Source organism: Nannospalax galili, unplaced genomic scaffold (genome assembly GCF_000622305.1).
Source record: "Nannospalax galili isolate Female #2095 unplaced genomic scaffold, S.galili_v1.0 scaffold704, whole genome shotgun sequence".
In the NCBI taxonomy this organism is placed as follows: domain Eukaryota; kingdom Metazoa; phylum Chordata; class Mammalia; order Rodentia; family Spalacidae; genus Nannospalax; species Nannospalax galili.
The window spans coordinates 781,755-797,804 of record NW_008352394.1 but is presented as its reverse complement, the minus strand read 5'-3'; the positions used below and the strand labels follow the sequence as shown (position 1 = coordinate 797,804).

Sequence of the window (16,050 nt, the reverse complement as noted above, 5' to 3'; positions counted from 1 at the left end):
TCAGCACGAATGACATACACAGGCATGAGGGTGCAAAGTTTAACTCATGAAGCATAATGGGCGACTAAAGCTTAAACTGAGCTAGAAATGTGGTGGGGGAGGGGATCAAGAATATGAAAATGAGAGACATGTTCTGTACATATCTGGGGAATGACAATGGGGTAGGAGAAAACTTAGAGGCAGACAAGAGGGATGGGACAAAATGAGGCAAAACCAACACCAGATCACACACTAGGTCAGGAGTTTGGACTTGGCCTGTGAAAGAGTGGGAAGAGAATGGTAACAATGAGAAAGATCATTCTTGCAGCATTCTGAAGAATGGTTTGACAACAAAACATGGTAAAGACCTGTAAGTAAACCACTGACATAATCCAGACCAGATTAAGATAACACATAGAACCAAAGCACAGTGGTAGTTAATCTTGGGTTATCAATCTGACTGACTCTGGGATCAAATAAGAAATCTACTTCTGAACAGGTCTACGATGGTATTTCTTAAAAGGATTAACTGAGGTGCAAAGACCTCCCCGTCTGGCAACAGCCCAGATATGGAGTTCTGAGGGAAACATACAGCTGCTTTTTCCCTTCCTGTCTTCACCCCTTGCTGATGAATGCACCTACCCTGTTGCTGCCATTGCAAAGCCCAGCTTCTTTGGCTTCCAACATGGGCTGAAGACTAGCAACTCTTCAGAAACCTTCCAGGCCTTCAGAGGCAGATTGGGACTGCTGAAGCATATAACCTAAGGACTGAGCAGTCACCAGGTTCTCAACCTTCCAATGTATAGGTGGACCACTGTCGGACTACCCTGCCAACATCATGTAAGCCAATTCAACAAATGCCCTTTGTAACAGATATTCTATTGGTTCTAGTCCTTTAAAAGCACCAAGAATATAAAACAATGGACTGGTAGTTCTAGTCAGTGATTCAGTTAAAAAGAAATTAAAATCTACTTTTAAGCACCATTCTCAGAGGAGTTTTTAAAAAATTGTCACCCCACTTAGATCTCTTATAAGATATAGACAAGAAAAATATTAAGTATCTACCTGTATTCTCAGAGCTGGAGAGACAGCTCAGACATTGGTGAGCACTTTCTCTTCCAGAGAACCCGAGTTCAGTTCCCAGCACCCGTATCACCCCATAATCACCTGTAACTAACTCCAGCTCCAGAGGATTCAACACCCTCTTCTGGCCTCTGAGGGCACCCACAAGTGACACATACGTAAGTAAAATTTTTAATTTTTTTTTTCTTTTTGACACAGGGTCTCCCTGTAGCCCGAGCTGTCCTGAACTTGGTATGCAGACCAAGCTGGCCTCGAACTCAAGAAGATACACCTGCCTCTGCCTCCCAAGACCTGGGACTAAAGGTATGTGCCACCATGTCCAGCTTAAAATTTTAAATCTTTAAAATATGCATGTATTGTTACAGTTTGAAATGATTTTTCCCCAAATTTTTACATCTTCTTTAATGTGTATTAAGTGCTTTCCCTGCATGTATGAATGTACTGTAGGCATGTCTACTACCTGCAGAGGTCAGATCCCCTGGAACTGGTTTTCCAGATGGCTGTCAGTCACCATGTGGTGCTGGGAACTAAACCAGGTCCTCTCAAGGGCAAATACTCATCACTGTTGAACCATCTCTCCAGCCTTTTTTTTTTTTTTTTTTTTGGTCCTTTTGAGACAGTCTCCCTGTAGCCCCAGCTGGCCTAGAACTCACTCTGTAGACCAGGCTGGCCTTGAACGAAGATTTCTCTGCCTGCCTCTGCTGTGATGGTTTGAATGAAAATGTTCCCCATAGTCTCCAAGTATTTGGACATTTTTGTTCCCACGTGGTGGCGCTGTTTTGGGAGGTTTTAGGTGTGGCTATCCTGGAGGAAGCATGTCACTGGTGGTGGGCTTAGAGACCACCATGCCTCCCTGACATGATGGACTGTAATTCCCCTGGAACCACAAGCTCAAATAAACTCTTCCTTCTATAAATTGCTTGGGTCAGTGTTTCTAATCACAGCAACAGAAAAGTGACTAATACAAGGGTCTCATGTGGTCCAAGCTGGCCTCAAACTCTCTACATAGCCAAGAATGACCTTGAACTTCTGATCCTCCTACCTCCACCTCTGCCACATGTCAGATTTTTTTAAGTTTTCACTTTTTAAAGATTTTTAATTATATGTATATGTGTATTCCTGCATCTGCAGAGGCCAGAAGAGGATGCCAAATCCTTACAGCTGGAGTTACAGGCAGTTTGTGAGAGGCCTGACATGACTTATAATTTTACAGTAAAAGATTAATGAAAATAACTTCACTTCTCCAACAGTCTTATAACAGCAAAGTGGAAGGATAACTTATATGTACAGTTAATTCAGAGAGGATCAGAGGCATAATGAATTTGAGGTTCGCCTGGGCTACATTATGCCATCTCAAAAACCAATCATAGGGCTAGTGAGCTGGTTCAGCAGGTAAAGGCACTTACTGCTAAGTCTGATGGCCTGAGTTTGGTCCCTGGAACCCACATGGTGGAAGAACACCCAAAAGTTGACCTTTGACCTCAATTTGCACACTGTGGTGTACATACCCACACACAGAGATCTGCCTGCCTCTGCCTCCCGAGTGCTGGGATTAAAGGCGTGTGCCACCACGCCCAGCCAAAATACAGTATTTTGAAAATATGACTTTTTTGGGGGGGGGGTCATTTTGAGACAGGGGTCTCTCTGTGGCTCCAGCTGTCCTGGAACTCACTATGTAGACCAGGCTGGCCTTGAACTCAGAGATCCGCCTGCCTCTGCTTCCCAAGTGCTAGGATTAAAGGCATGCGCCACCACGCCCAGCCACTAATCATTAAATATGACCTATGAGCCAGGTATGGTGGCACATATCTGTAATTCCAGCATTCAAAGGGCCATGGCAGGACTGAGAATGAGGCTACCCTGGACTATATAGTAAAACTTCATCTCAAAATCCGAAGTTAAACTGAATATGATGGCAGACACATAGAATACATATAAATGGGAGGTAGAAACTGGCAGACATAGAAAGTTCAAGACCAAGCTGGGTGTGGTGGCACATGCCTTTAGTCCCAGCACTTGGGAGGCAGAGGCAGGTGGCTATTTTTGAGTTCAAGGCCAGCCTGGTCTATACAGCAAGCTCCAGGCCAGCTGGGGCTACAGGGAGACCCTCTCTCAAAGACAAAAAAAAAAAGTTCAAGGCCAGTCTTGGCTTCTGAGACTTTGTTTCAAAAAAAAATTTTTTTTTGGTGTGTGTGCACATTTGCGAATATGCACATGGAGGCCAGAGGACAATCTCTATTCCTTAGAAGTGCACCACTTTTTGAAAAAATATTGATAATTTCATACATGTATATACTTTTATCATATTCACCCATCTCTCTCCTCTCCTTCCTCTCTCCTTCCCTCCCACCTGCTCTGAGCCATTTGCTGGCCCATCACAATTCTTTATCAATTATCTTGTGTCAAAATGGAAAGTGAAAAACAAATTTCTCAGTAATAGTGGGTTACCAAAGTCCTTTAACAAGGGGAGGGGGCTACAGATGTAGCTCAGTTGTTAGCACTCTTTGCCTAGCATGCACAAACCCTAGGTTTTAATCCCCAACAACATATAAACCTGGTTTTAATAGTATATACAACGATCCTTGCACTTGGGAGATGAAGACAGGATAATCAGAAGTTCAAGGTCACAAAGCCAGTCTGAGCACTTAAAAAAAATACCCTAGCCATGGTGGCACACTCCTTTAATCCCTGTACTCAAGAGGCAGAGGAAGGCAGAACTCCAGGACTGCCTGGTCTACATACATAGTTTCAGACAAGCCAGGGCTACTTAGTGAGACCCTGTCTCAAAAAAAAAGTGGGTTGGAGAGATGGCTCAGTGATTAAGAGCACTGGGCTGCTCTTGCAGAGGACCAGGGTTTGAGTCCCAGCACATGGCAGCTAACAACCTTCTCTAAGTCCAGCTCGAGAGGATCCAACACCTTCTTCTGACCTCCTTGAGCACTGCACTTCATGGGTACACTTACATACATGCAGGCTCATACACCTAAAATTTAAAAATTTTTTAAAGTTAAAAAAAAAAAAAAAAAAGACAGAGTCTACCAATGTTCAGTCACAGATGGGGAATGGGATCATGGGAGGGGTGATTGTCTGCTGATGGGTTCTAGAGGAAAGGGGGAGTTAATCATCTTCAATGATACAGCCTGTGGAGTTGCCTATGCTCCAGTCGATAGCTCCATACTCACACTCACATGGACAGCCTCAGTTAAACTCAGCGGGTCACAAAACAAAAACACAAGGTAGCTAACAACCTTCTGTAACTCCAGTTTCAGGAATCTGATACCCTTTTCTAGCCTCTGTGGGCACTGCACACGTGGTACACTTACATACATGCAGACGAAACACTTAATACACATACAATAAATCTTTTTTTTTTTAAGTCAAGGGGATAAAAATATGGCTCAGTGGTAGAGTGTTCACTAGCAAAAAGGACCAGCATCACAGAGCAAAACAAATAAAAACCACTTACAAATAGAAGTAAATATTTCAATTAAGTATCTTTTTATTTATTTATTGTGTGCATGCACACACATGCCGATCAGAGGACCTTTGGAAAGTGGTTCTTTCCTTGCACCAAGTGGGACCTGGGAATCAAACTCAAGTTGTTAGGCTTAGTAGCAAGCACCTTTACTCACTAAGCCATCTTGTCAGCACTGATTTAACATTTTTAATTAAGCTCTGAAGCTTTTTTTCTTTTAGAGTTACAAAAATAAAAATATGAACAAATCTAATTCCAAATATTTACTTGTTTTGATTTGTGCACTAACACTATTTTGGTAAACTACTTATTCAACCGCTTCTTCAGGTTCTCAAGGTGTTCCACGCTAACATCCTGCAACTCAAGCACCACTGCTTTACCTGAAGAAGGATCAAAAGAAATAGTCATTAGGCAACACAGATCTATTAGACCTCTCTGACATCTCTGCAACCCTTCTTGGAACTTTTGATATTTGAGAGGGTCCTTTTTTAACTGTTTCATTTCTGGTACTGAAAATCCTATCAAACTAGTCAGTATCTCATCTACAAAATCTACATCTAGATATGTAGTACCATCAGAAACCTTTGCAGTAACACTCCAAATGCCACCAGAACTTGAGAGATTTCCAGTTAAGGTGACAATGAATGCTTTGACTCTCACTGTGGTAACTTCCTTTGGTTTGCTGGCCATTAGAACAGACAAATAGATAAAGGGTGGAGAATACAAATCCATGCCAGTGGACAGACTGGTAATATTCTCAAATGATCTAGAAGAACAAGTCTGTAAATGGTGGCCATTTTCATTTGAAATTTGTGAACTACTTTTTGAGACAGAGTTGCCCAATTTTCTATATAATATTTTATTGCTTAAGGAATGTTCATCTGAACTGTTGGTTTGTTTTGTTTTATTACCTGTCTTTGAAGTCTTATCTTTATTTGTAAAATCATGGGCTAAGAGTACATTACGATGACCTAAAAAATCACTGTTTTGATCTCTAGAAGATGGACAACCAAAAGATTTTTTTTCAGGAATTATTTGTTCAGGTAATTTTTTTTCTTTCCAGCTGTTGTTTTCTTGTTTGTGTGTCAAAGACAAATCACTCATAGTATTAGGTTTATGTGAAAATATCTCTATACACTCATCTGTGTTTCTGTTCCAAGTCAATGGCTGCAATTCTTTTGTCTTCAGCTGTTCTTTCTGGACAGCTTCTTCTAAAAGCAAGGCCTCTTCCAATGAGAAGTCATCAAATTCCCCATCAGTGAAATGCATGGACTGGTTTGGTGGTTTTTCCATTTGTCTTGAAGAAATAGTCAATTCTGGCTCATAACTAGACTGCCTTATGGAGGCAGAGTTTGGGGACTTGCCTGTGTTGAAATGTCTTTCCAAGGAGGTGTCATTATTTGTTGCAGGCTCATCATTTTCATCAAAACCTGCCAAGAGTTCTTCATCAGAGGGTCCTAATGCAGGATCTAAAACATCCATAACTCTGGGGATATTTTGGTTAAAGTTATTTGGTATGACCGAAACTATAGGATCAACTTCACCAGTTAATCTCGCAAGGACTTTTTCTTGGGCATATTCTTCTGAAAGACCATCTACTTCACCTCCTAACACCGTCACATTTTCTGGTTTTAATAAGAGAACACCAAGACGGAACAAAATGTGTCCATAAATCAAAACTTTTGTACCTGGAGGAAGATCAGCATGCAGAGCGGGAATTGACTGATACTCCATCCCCTGAACCTGCACAATCCCATCAGTGAGATACAGCATCAGCATTCGTGAAGACTTTGCTTCCCATGGTTTTTGGGTAATCTGTGGTTCAGCTGAAACTAGATCATTGGTTGTATTCTTCCCTCTCAACTTCTGTATCTGGGAATATGCAGGCTGACTTACATCAACCAAAGAATTAATCTGTAAAGCATAAAATCCATTCAATTCTCCTTTTGGAATTTCTAAAATGTCATCAGGTAAAAGAGGATATTCCAAATCGCTCAGATCGGTAAGAAGCCATTGCTCAAATACCTGGTTGTTTATTTGGGCCTGACTCAAATTAACATTATTATTTTCTTCTTGGATCCAGTTAAGACAAGCTTCCAGCCACATCAGAGGTACTTTAACATGCCATGTTGCTAAGAGCCAGGTTTCAACTCTTAAAGCAATACTACTTACACTCATTTCTTTTAAATAAAAAAAAATGTATCCACCTGAAAACAAAAAAACAAAAAAGGTAATTCAATATTTAAATATTTTATTTTTATTTTATTTTTATTTTATGTGTATGAGTGTATTGCCTGCATGTATGTGAGTGCACCTGTGTCGTGCAATGCCACGGAGGTCAGAAGAGGGCTTCGGATTCCCCTGGAACTGGAGTAAAGAACAGTTCATAGCTGCCATGTGGGTGCTGGGAATCAAACCAGGGTCTTCTGCAAGAGCAGTCAGTGCTCTTAACCACTGGGCCATCTCTCCAGCCCCTCAATATATTTTAATACAGCATCTATAATTCTCTAAAATGCACAAATAGGCCTCACTACCACATCCTTTGCTTCTCTCTCTAACACCTTGTCTTTCCACCTGGCTGATAGTCAACTGTGAGAAGCAATCAGACCGTATGAGAGGAGCAAAATGTTTGAGAGCTGGCTCTGTCAAAGTACAAGCTACATGACCTACTGTAAATTTTTTTTTAACTTTTCTAAGTCAGTATTTTCATCAGTATCACCATCTATCTTACAGGGTTGTTTAAAAGAATTATATGAATAATAAAGTATAAATGCCAAACCTTTGAAAGACATTCAGAAAATGGTAGCTATGTCAAAAGTAATAATCAGGTTTTAATAATTTAAAATTTATTTAAGAAAAAAGTTCACTAAGGTTCTATTAACATCTATAATTAACTTTAATTATATTTTCTTTCTTTGTTTTTTTGAGACAGGGTCTCACTATGTAACCCTGGCTGGCCTGGAATTTGCTATGTAGACCAGGATGGCCTCGAACTCACAGAGATCTGCCTGCTTCCACCTCCTGAGTGCCAGGATTAAAGGTGACTGCCACTGAGGCTGCCACCAACTTTAATTATATTTTAACTCTATTAAAACTTATATGACTATGCTAAATACATAGTTTAAGGATAAAATTTTAACAGACTTGTATTTGTATGCCTAAATATTCTCAACAGTGCTGCCAGGTATATTTAATTCCGATTTTCTCAGTATGATAAAGCTATAGCAAAACACTAAAGACTAAATTACATACTTACAAAAGTTTATTTGTTCCTTCTAGAGATTAAGCTATTTAAGGAGAACTTATTTAATATGTCTACAAGAAACTATGGGGCTGGAGAGATGGCTCAGTAGTTAAGAACACTGGCTGTTCTAGCAGAAGACACGGGTTTGATTCCCAGCACCCACGTGGCAGCTAACACTTGCCCATAGCTCCAGTTCCAGGGGATCCAATGGCCTCTTCTGTCCTCCACAGTCATTATACGAACAGGTGCACTTACATATATGTAGACAATGCATGCATACACATAAAGTAAAAATATAAATAAAATATTTTTAAAAAAGAAACTTACCACTTAGCACAGCAGCACAGGATCTGATGATAGGACTTCAAGCTGGTTGCTCAGTGGAGTACTCAAAACTTCTGCACAAAAATGGCCCTGAAACGTAAGACAAGAAGCAGTTAAGGATTCTAAAACAAAGCTGTAAGAACACTAGCATATTTTCACAAACACAAGAGTTTGATGGTATAGTTCCAAGGAATCCTTTATGGTCAGGGTAAAATGAAAGCAATACAGAAAACAAGAGTTCAGAGGGAGATAAACAGAAACAAGTGACCATGAGAAAATTACCCATTTAGGCTTGTTTATTTCACTGCAAAATTCCATGAACATTTAAGATAGGAGAGGCAGTGTATGACAGAACAGTTCAGAGTAAACTCGGGTGCCATACTGTCATTTAAAAGTATTTTTTAACATTTCTTTCTTTGGGAGGTAGAGAACATACTATGCTACGGTGTGGAGGTCTGAGGACAACCTTCCACAACGTGGCTTCCAAAGATCAAACTGTGGTGCTAAGTATCCTTACCTGCTGCGTCATCTTGGGGTAGGCAAGCAAAGGGACATTTTAGCCCCTATTTGCTTTGGGCTATGCACACCCTCCCTCATGTAACACTGCACTTGGCAGTCTAGCTCCTTCACCTGCAAGCACTATGCACACACCCCTTCCTAACAATGCACCCAGCAACCTCAGAACGCCCTCAAACCCCTGTCCGCATCAGGCTACACATACTCCCACTGCTGAACAATAAAGTTCTACCCCTAGTAACAATCAAATTCAGACAGTTTCATGTGTATTCCAGTGTATCAGATATGAAGAATAGAAGGCTCCATATGGCCTGAACTGGTTTGGGGCCCTTGTCTAGCATACACAACTCCAGGGTTTAATCCCCAGCATCAAATAAAACTGGGCATGACCTATGACCTCAGCACTCAGGAGGTGGAGGCAGAAGGGTCAGAAGTTCAAGGCTACCTTCAGCAACACTTCAGCCTGCCTGAGCTATGCAAGACCTATCTCAAAAATTAAAAAATAGAAAAAAGAATTACAATCTAAAGCAGGGTAGCTCACACCTGTAATATCCCCAAACTCAGGAGCTGAAGACGATTATGGAAAATCTGGGACCAACCTAGGCTGCAAAACAAGACCGTATCTCAAATAAACAAAAAATTACAAACTGACATTTGAAGGTTAATGTGTCTGACTTTTTTAAAGTGTTATTTTTAATTATGTGTATGTATGTGGGTACGTTCACATGAGTTGCAGGAGCCCCAGGAGGCAGAGGCCAAAGGCAAGAATTCCCTGGAGCTGGAGCAACAAACAGTTGTAAATCACCAGACATGAGTACTGGGAGCTGAACCTGGGTCTTCTGCAAGTTCAGGATGTGCCCTCTCTAGTCCCGTATCAGTTTACTTTTAAATTTATTCCAAACAAGCCCTTCCTTCTTTATGCTACTGAAAGACTAGCTTCAACTACAATTTACCAAATTATTAAGGACCTCAGTTATAGAAACCCAGCTTAAACTTCACAGTATAGATCCTATGTTATAATGCTTTTTCTATTTAAAAATTTTGTAAATTGTTTAAAAATACACAAACAATAGTCTCTGATGCTCAGTAACATAGCAAATAACAACTTCAGTTGAGAGTTGAGACAAATTCTAAGAAATATTGTTCTCTGAACCACAAGTAAGTTGTTCTGTTAATGTGTACCAGTCCTAAATAACAATTGTCCCAAGTAGTACCCTCCAGAATAGGAATCTCAACTTCTAGAGCTAATTGACATACATAAATTTACAGTTAACTTTGTAACTAAAAAAAAAAAACCCTCCAATACTACAACTCCAAAAGGTAACCAAGATATTTGTAAAACACAAGTAAATGTGATCAGTGATATTTAGTGTTATACTATCAAAGTGAGCTATTCTCAAATAGCTTACTAAGATGTCAAGAACTCAGGGGAAAAAGCTTACTGCTCAATATAAATCTATTACACAGAATTCTTCATATATCAGTGAAGCAGAGGGTATGATTGATGTGGAACACAGCTATAGCCCCTACAATTTTATGTCATAACAATTATAATAAAATTCGTTTTTCCTATAGAGTACAGAAGCTTATTAAAAGTTTTATTTCTTTTATTACAACATGTGTAGAATCAGAGGACAAGTTTGTAATAATCTATTCTCTCCTTCCACCACATAATGCTTTGGGTGGCAAGTTCCTTTATCCTGAGTCATTTCGCCAACCCTTAATAATTCATTAGTTATAGCAGTTGCATCTAGCCCTTCAGAAAAGTCTCATGGTTTTTGTCCTTACCCTTCTTATAAAATTGCCTTACCATCGTCAGAGTAGATAGAAACAGGTCAGGAGAAATTAGCTAGGTGATCTAGTCTGCTTTTCTGTTGCTGTGATAAGCACCATAACCAAAAGCAAGTTGGAAAGAAAAGGATTCATTTGGCTTATAGGTCCATCATCCAGGGGAGCAAAGCAGGAGCTTGAAGCAGAAAACACAGAGGAACGACTTACTGGCTAGCTCCCTGGATCACATACCTACAGCTCAGGCCCACATGCCTAAAGATGGTCCTCCCTCAGAGATCTGGCCCCTCCCACATCAATTAGCAATCAAGACTATTATCTCACAGTCCCTCCCAAAGGCCAATGTGGTAGTCATAATTCTTCAACTGCGATTCTCTCTTCCCAGGTATGTCAACCTGACAACCAAGATTAACCATCACACTAGGACAAGACAATTTCCCATAGACGAATAGTAGCATGGGGCTAGAGAAAGGGCTCAGTGGTTAAGAGCACTGGCTGTTCTTACAGAGGACTCGGGTTCGGTTCCCAGCACCCATGTGGCTGCTAACAACCATCTGTAACTCCAGTTCCAGAGGATCTGGCACCCTCTCCTGGCCTCCATGGGAACTGCATGCATGTGATACACATATACATGCAGGTAAAATATTCATATACATAAAATAAAAATAAATATTTTTCTTTAAATGGCAGCCTAATCCTCAACAACTCTCTACAAGAAATGAAAAACAGCCAGGTGTGGTGCTTGTCTTAAATCCCAGCACTACGGAGACAAATCAGGGCAGATCTCTATGAGCTAGTCTGAGCTACATGGTGAGTTCCAGGCCATAAGCAGTCTCAAAAAAAGGGAATAAAAGAAAAACAACTTTGGAAAAGATGTCTTTTAAATTGTACTTTAGGTTCCTAAGATAAAATACACACCTTTTACTTTCCAGAACTAATGCTAAAAGAACAGTAAGAAACAAAGGCGAGGAGTACACAGTTATCTCTGAAGTACACTGTCTCTCTGAGGCCTTGGCTTCAATCTCCAGGACTGAAGAGGAGGAGGAGAGGGGAGGAGAAAGACATCAGAATATTTTTGCGTCAACGGTTATCAATTAGGGGAGAGGTGACCTGAACGTTACATAGAAAAAACCACATTGTGTCTGTGAAGTAAAAAGCTGTAGAATCCTTAAAGATTTTAATTTTTTTTATTTTTAATTGTGTGTGTGTGTGTGTGTCTGTGTGTGTCTGTGTATAACTGTGTATGTGCATGTGAGTGCAGGCGCTCACAGAGGCCAGAGGCATCAGAACCCCTGGAGATGGAGTTACCAGGTGTAACAGCATGATGCGGGTGCTGAGGACTGAACTTGAGTCCTTAGGTAGAGCTCTTAACCTTTGAGCCATCTCTCTAGTCCTTGAAGACTTTATGTGTATGAATATATTGACTGCATGTATGTAAGTGCACCAGTGGAGTTCAGAGGAGGGAGTTGGATCCCCTGGGACTGGAGTTACAGATAGTTGTTAGCTGCCATTTGGGTGCTGGGAACCAAACCCAGATCCTCTGCAAGAGTACCCAGTGCTCTTAAAACTACTGAGCCATCTCTCCAGCCCCCTTGAAGGCCTTTTTAGGGATTATTTAATGACATGAAAATATGCTCACGTTTTGTTAGTAAAAACGGCCACTCATAAAATTACAGAACTCAGTTCTTAGTTCTACCTTTTTAAAATTTTTTTTGGTCTTTTTGAGACAGGGTCTCTCTGTAGCCCCAGCGGTCCTGGAACTCACTATGTAGACCAGGCTGGCCTTGAACTCACAGAGATCTGCCTGCCTCTGTCTCCAGGGGTGCTACAAGTAAAGGCATGCACCAACAAGCCCAGCTGCTTTTTTAAATTTTATGTGTTTGTATTACGTGTGTGTGTAAGTGCACCTGCATCATGTAATGCCATGTGGGTACTGGGAATTGAACCCGGCTCCTCTGCAAGAACAGCAAGTGCTCTTAACCACTGAACCATCTCTCCAGCCCCCAGAAAAATATTTTCAATTAACATTTGTGCCTGATAAACTCAGTTAATCACACAAATCTACACTCTAAATCTTTTTTTTTTTTTTTTTTTTTTTTTTTTTTTTTTTTTCTCCCTATAGCCCCAGCTGGCCTGGAACTTGCTATGGAGACCAAGCTGGCTTCAAACTCACAAAGATCTGCTTGCCTCTGCCTCCCAAGTGCTGGGACTAAAAACACGTGCCACTATGCCTGGCTACACTCTAAATCTTGACTACCAAGAACTCCACATAAGAAAACAAAGTAGAAAAATTTCTATCGGTCATCACTAAGATTTAGGCATACCTGATTCATAGGTTAATTTTCAATTAGGCTCATTTACCTTTTTTTTCTGAGGCAAGGTCTCACTTAGGTAGCCCTGGCTGGCCTGGAACTATGTAAACCAGGCTGGGGACACCTGGCTCCATATTTATTTTTTAAACAGGAAAAAGTAGTGCCACCTTTAGTTATTGCATGTGGCATTCAATCAATAGCTGAAATTTAAAAGCACTAACAAATATTTATATCATTTTCTTATATTTATATCATTTTATATTTTTATTATCTTCATCTATAAATAAGTCAGTCCAGTAAGATGCTCAGCAGGTAGAGGCCTGCCAAGCTTAAAGATTTGAGTTCAAAACCCCAGATCCTCACTGTGGAAGAATGGACTCCAAAAGGTTGTCCTCTGACATCCACGTGCCCCTCTCCACACAAAAAATAAAGTGTACTAAAGGTTTTAAAGGTTTTGTTTTTTGTTTGAGACAGGGTCTCACTTTGTAGGCCCAGCTGGACCTCCCTATGTAGACAAGGCTGGCCTTGACCTCATAGAGATCCACCTACCTCTTCCTCCCAGGGCTGGGATTAAAGGCATGTGCCACAATGTCCAACTAATGAAAATATTTTTAAGTACATTTTAACTTGATAAAGACGTCAAGGCAATTTTATAATTTTAAGAAGGTACTCTAAAATTTAGGGAGGAAAAAGCTTTTTACTGTGGCTTAAATAAAAAACAATCACAGGTCTGGTGTGGTGGCACATACCTTTAATCCTAGTAGAGGCAGGTAGATCTCTGTGAGTTCTAAGCTACCAGCCTGATCTGCATAAGTAGTTACAGGCCAGTCAGGGCTACACAGCGAGATCCTGTATCAAAAAACAAAATAAAAACAAAGTAAAACAAACAAAAACAAAATCATAGGAGCTACTTGAATTCTCCATAACCTAATATATAGGAAGAGATTCTGTTTAGGAGTCTGCAACCCAACTCTTCTATGGACATGTTTTTTATGATAATTGTTTAGGTTTGTTATGTACTCATTTGGGGGAAAAGTGGGCACATTTGTTTCAGAGCACACATGTGGCAGTCAGAGGACAATTTGAGGGAGCTGCTTCTCTCCTTCCACTTTTCTGGGTTCCAGGGAAGGACCTCAGGTCCTTCAGGCTTGGCCTTGGCAGCAAATGCCTGTACCTGATAAGCTACCTCACCCACCCCTCTTATCTTGGTTCTAACTCCCTCATGCATAAAACAAAGATAACTACAAAGAACTGTAATAAGCATTAAATTGCCAGCACTAGGTCTAGCACACAATAGAGAACTCAGGGCATGTATAGTAACTTGCATGGGTTTTAATATTATTGAACTGAAAGCTCTCAACTTCAAATAGAAAATGAAAAGATGAAGACAAGCTTTCTGTTATTTAAGGAGAAAACCTAGTAAGTAATTGAGAGAAGAAACCAGGGCTGGGCCAGCCGTGGTGGTGCACGCCTTTAATCCCAGCACTTGTGAGGCAGAGGCAGGGGATCACTGTGAGTTCAAGGCCAGCCTGGTTTACATAGTGGGTTCCAGGACAGCTGGGGCTACAGGGAGACCCTGTCTCAAAAAGATAAAAAACAAAAAACAAAAACAAAAAAGGAACCAAATAGGTGAACTGGTCAGAGAGCAACAATTCCACAACGGTATCAAGATAAAGTTTTCACCAGAGTCAAGACAGCGCCTATAAAGAGCTGCTTGCTGCTTCCTTTGGATTCCCATGCATCACTGCTTACCAAGGCAAAAAATGATGATGTAACAGAAATACCAACTTTAAACAAAGAACTATTGGTTCAGCAAGATGGCTCAGGGAGGAAAAAGCGCTTCTCACACAAACCAGATCTTAGCTGAATCCCAGAATCCATGCTCGAAGAACTGGCTCCCATAAAGTTGTCTTGACCTCCACATCCAACACCCTCACTCACATACATTATTTGTACACCGCAATCGCATTAAAAACATAAAAAAGTATTGATACCCCTATACGTAGGTATTGATGCTAGCAAAATGTCTATTTTCTATGATAAATGTTGCAAATCTGACTGGCAAATTAAATCTGAAAAATCCAAGTATTCTCAGCCCCGTAAACGCTCATCAATACTTGGATGAATATTTAATTGAAATATGAACTTTGTATCTTATAATCAAAATGAGAACTAAGTTTTGCCTCAATAGAACATTTGCCGTGTTGAAGGGGGCACTTTTAACATTTTTACAAACATTTAAGGGAAATTTTAAGCTGGACATAGTGGTTAACACCTGGAATGCTAACATGGCGGGAAGGCAAAACATGCCTGTCACGTTCCTAGACTAGCTGGGACTATGGAGAGCGTCCCCAGAAATTATAAGCTCCCATTATTTTAAGTGTTTAACGTATATCCCCACGTGCTGCTTGTCCTTCATCAGATCTTCAGCTCCGCAACTTTTCTTCCTCGTCACGTACGTAAAAAATAGATGTGATTACTATAACAAAGCTATTTTAAGAGATAACCGGTATATGTATTTTGAAAATTATTCAAGAAAACAGCTACAGCACGATTAGGTCTGCACAAAAGCAGCACTACAGACGCATCTGTTCCTGCTAACGGCGAATCCTCTACACGGTTCAGGTCTTGATGGTTCAACCTCAATGCGGGACTGAGGGTGAAAGCGCGCGCACTGGCGAGGCCGGCAGCCGCCTGGGTTGGTCACCGCTCCCGCAGGGCCCTTCTCGCCTTAACCAGTCATCACAGCTGGGCGGGGGGCCTATCATACCACCGCGTCTGTGGAGCTCGCTAGACCCGGTCTGCAGTGCGGCCGGAGCCCGACACAAGCCGGGCGCTTTAAGAAGGGTCACGTTTTGCATGTGGGAGTGGAACAAAAAGCCAAGTTTTCTCGAACTGCAGCGACGCGCCCGTGTCACAGGACGTGTCCGTGCTAAGGCCTCGCTGGCCGCAGAGCGAAGGCGGCCGTGCGGGGTGGCCTTCCAGCAGACCAACCTTGGGGTCGCCGGGCCCAGCGGCTGGGAGACCGCGGGCCGTTAGGACAGTGGGTTTCCCGGACCGGCGGCGAAGGGCGCAGCCCGGGGCGGGAGCGAGCGAGCGAGCCGCGACCGCCCGCTTGGCGCGGGACGGAGCGCGGCTGAGCACCGACCTGGCCATTCCGCCTTCTCAAGCACGACAGAGGTCCCAGGGCCGTGCGACCGAGACAACAGAAATCGCCACCACGCGCCGCTTAACCTCTTTTTTTTTTTTTTTTCTAACTTCTTCCCGCCTGATTTGCCGCGCAGGCGTCACTCCACCAATTCCACGAGACTCCCTCGGGGCTCGAAAAT

At 41.6% G+C, this 16,050-nt stretch overlaps 1 protein-coding gene across 2 annotated transcripts; it reads right to left on the bottom strand.

Moving 5' to 3' along the window:
* Positions 1 to 4,537: 4,537 nt before the first annotated feature.
* On the bottom strand, positions 4,538 to 16,021 carry Rmi1 (RecQ mediated genome instability 1). 2 transcript variants are annotated; one of them, XM_008849410.3, is made up of 3 exons: positions 15,870 to 16,021; positions 8,109 to 8,195; positions 4,538 to 6,744 (listed from the first exon to the last, which is right to left on the bottom strand). In XM_008849410.3, the coding sequence occupies exon 3, from the start codon at positions 6,713 to 6,715 to the stop codon at positions 4,841 to 4,843; it is 1,875 nt and encodes a 624-aa protein (XP_008847632.1). In that variant the 5' UTR covers positions 6,716 to 6,744; positions 8,109 to 8,195; positions 15,870 to 16,021; the 3' UTR covers positions 4,538 to 4,840. The 2 variants fall into 2 exon arrangements, with proteins under 2 accessions (XP_008847632.1, XP_029410095.1); XM_029554235.1 differs by having other exon boundaries at positions 15,716 to 15,973.
* Positions 16,022 to 16,050: the final 29 nt, after the last annotated feature.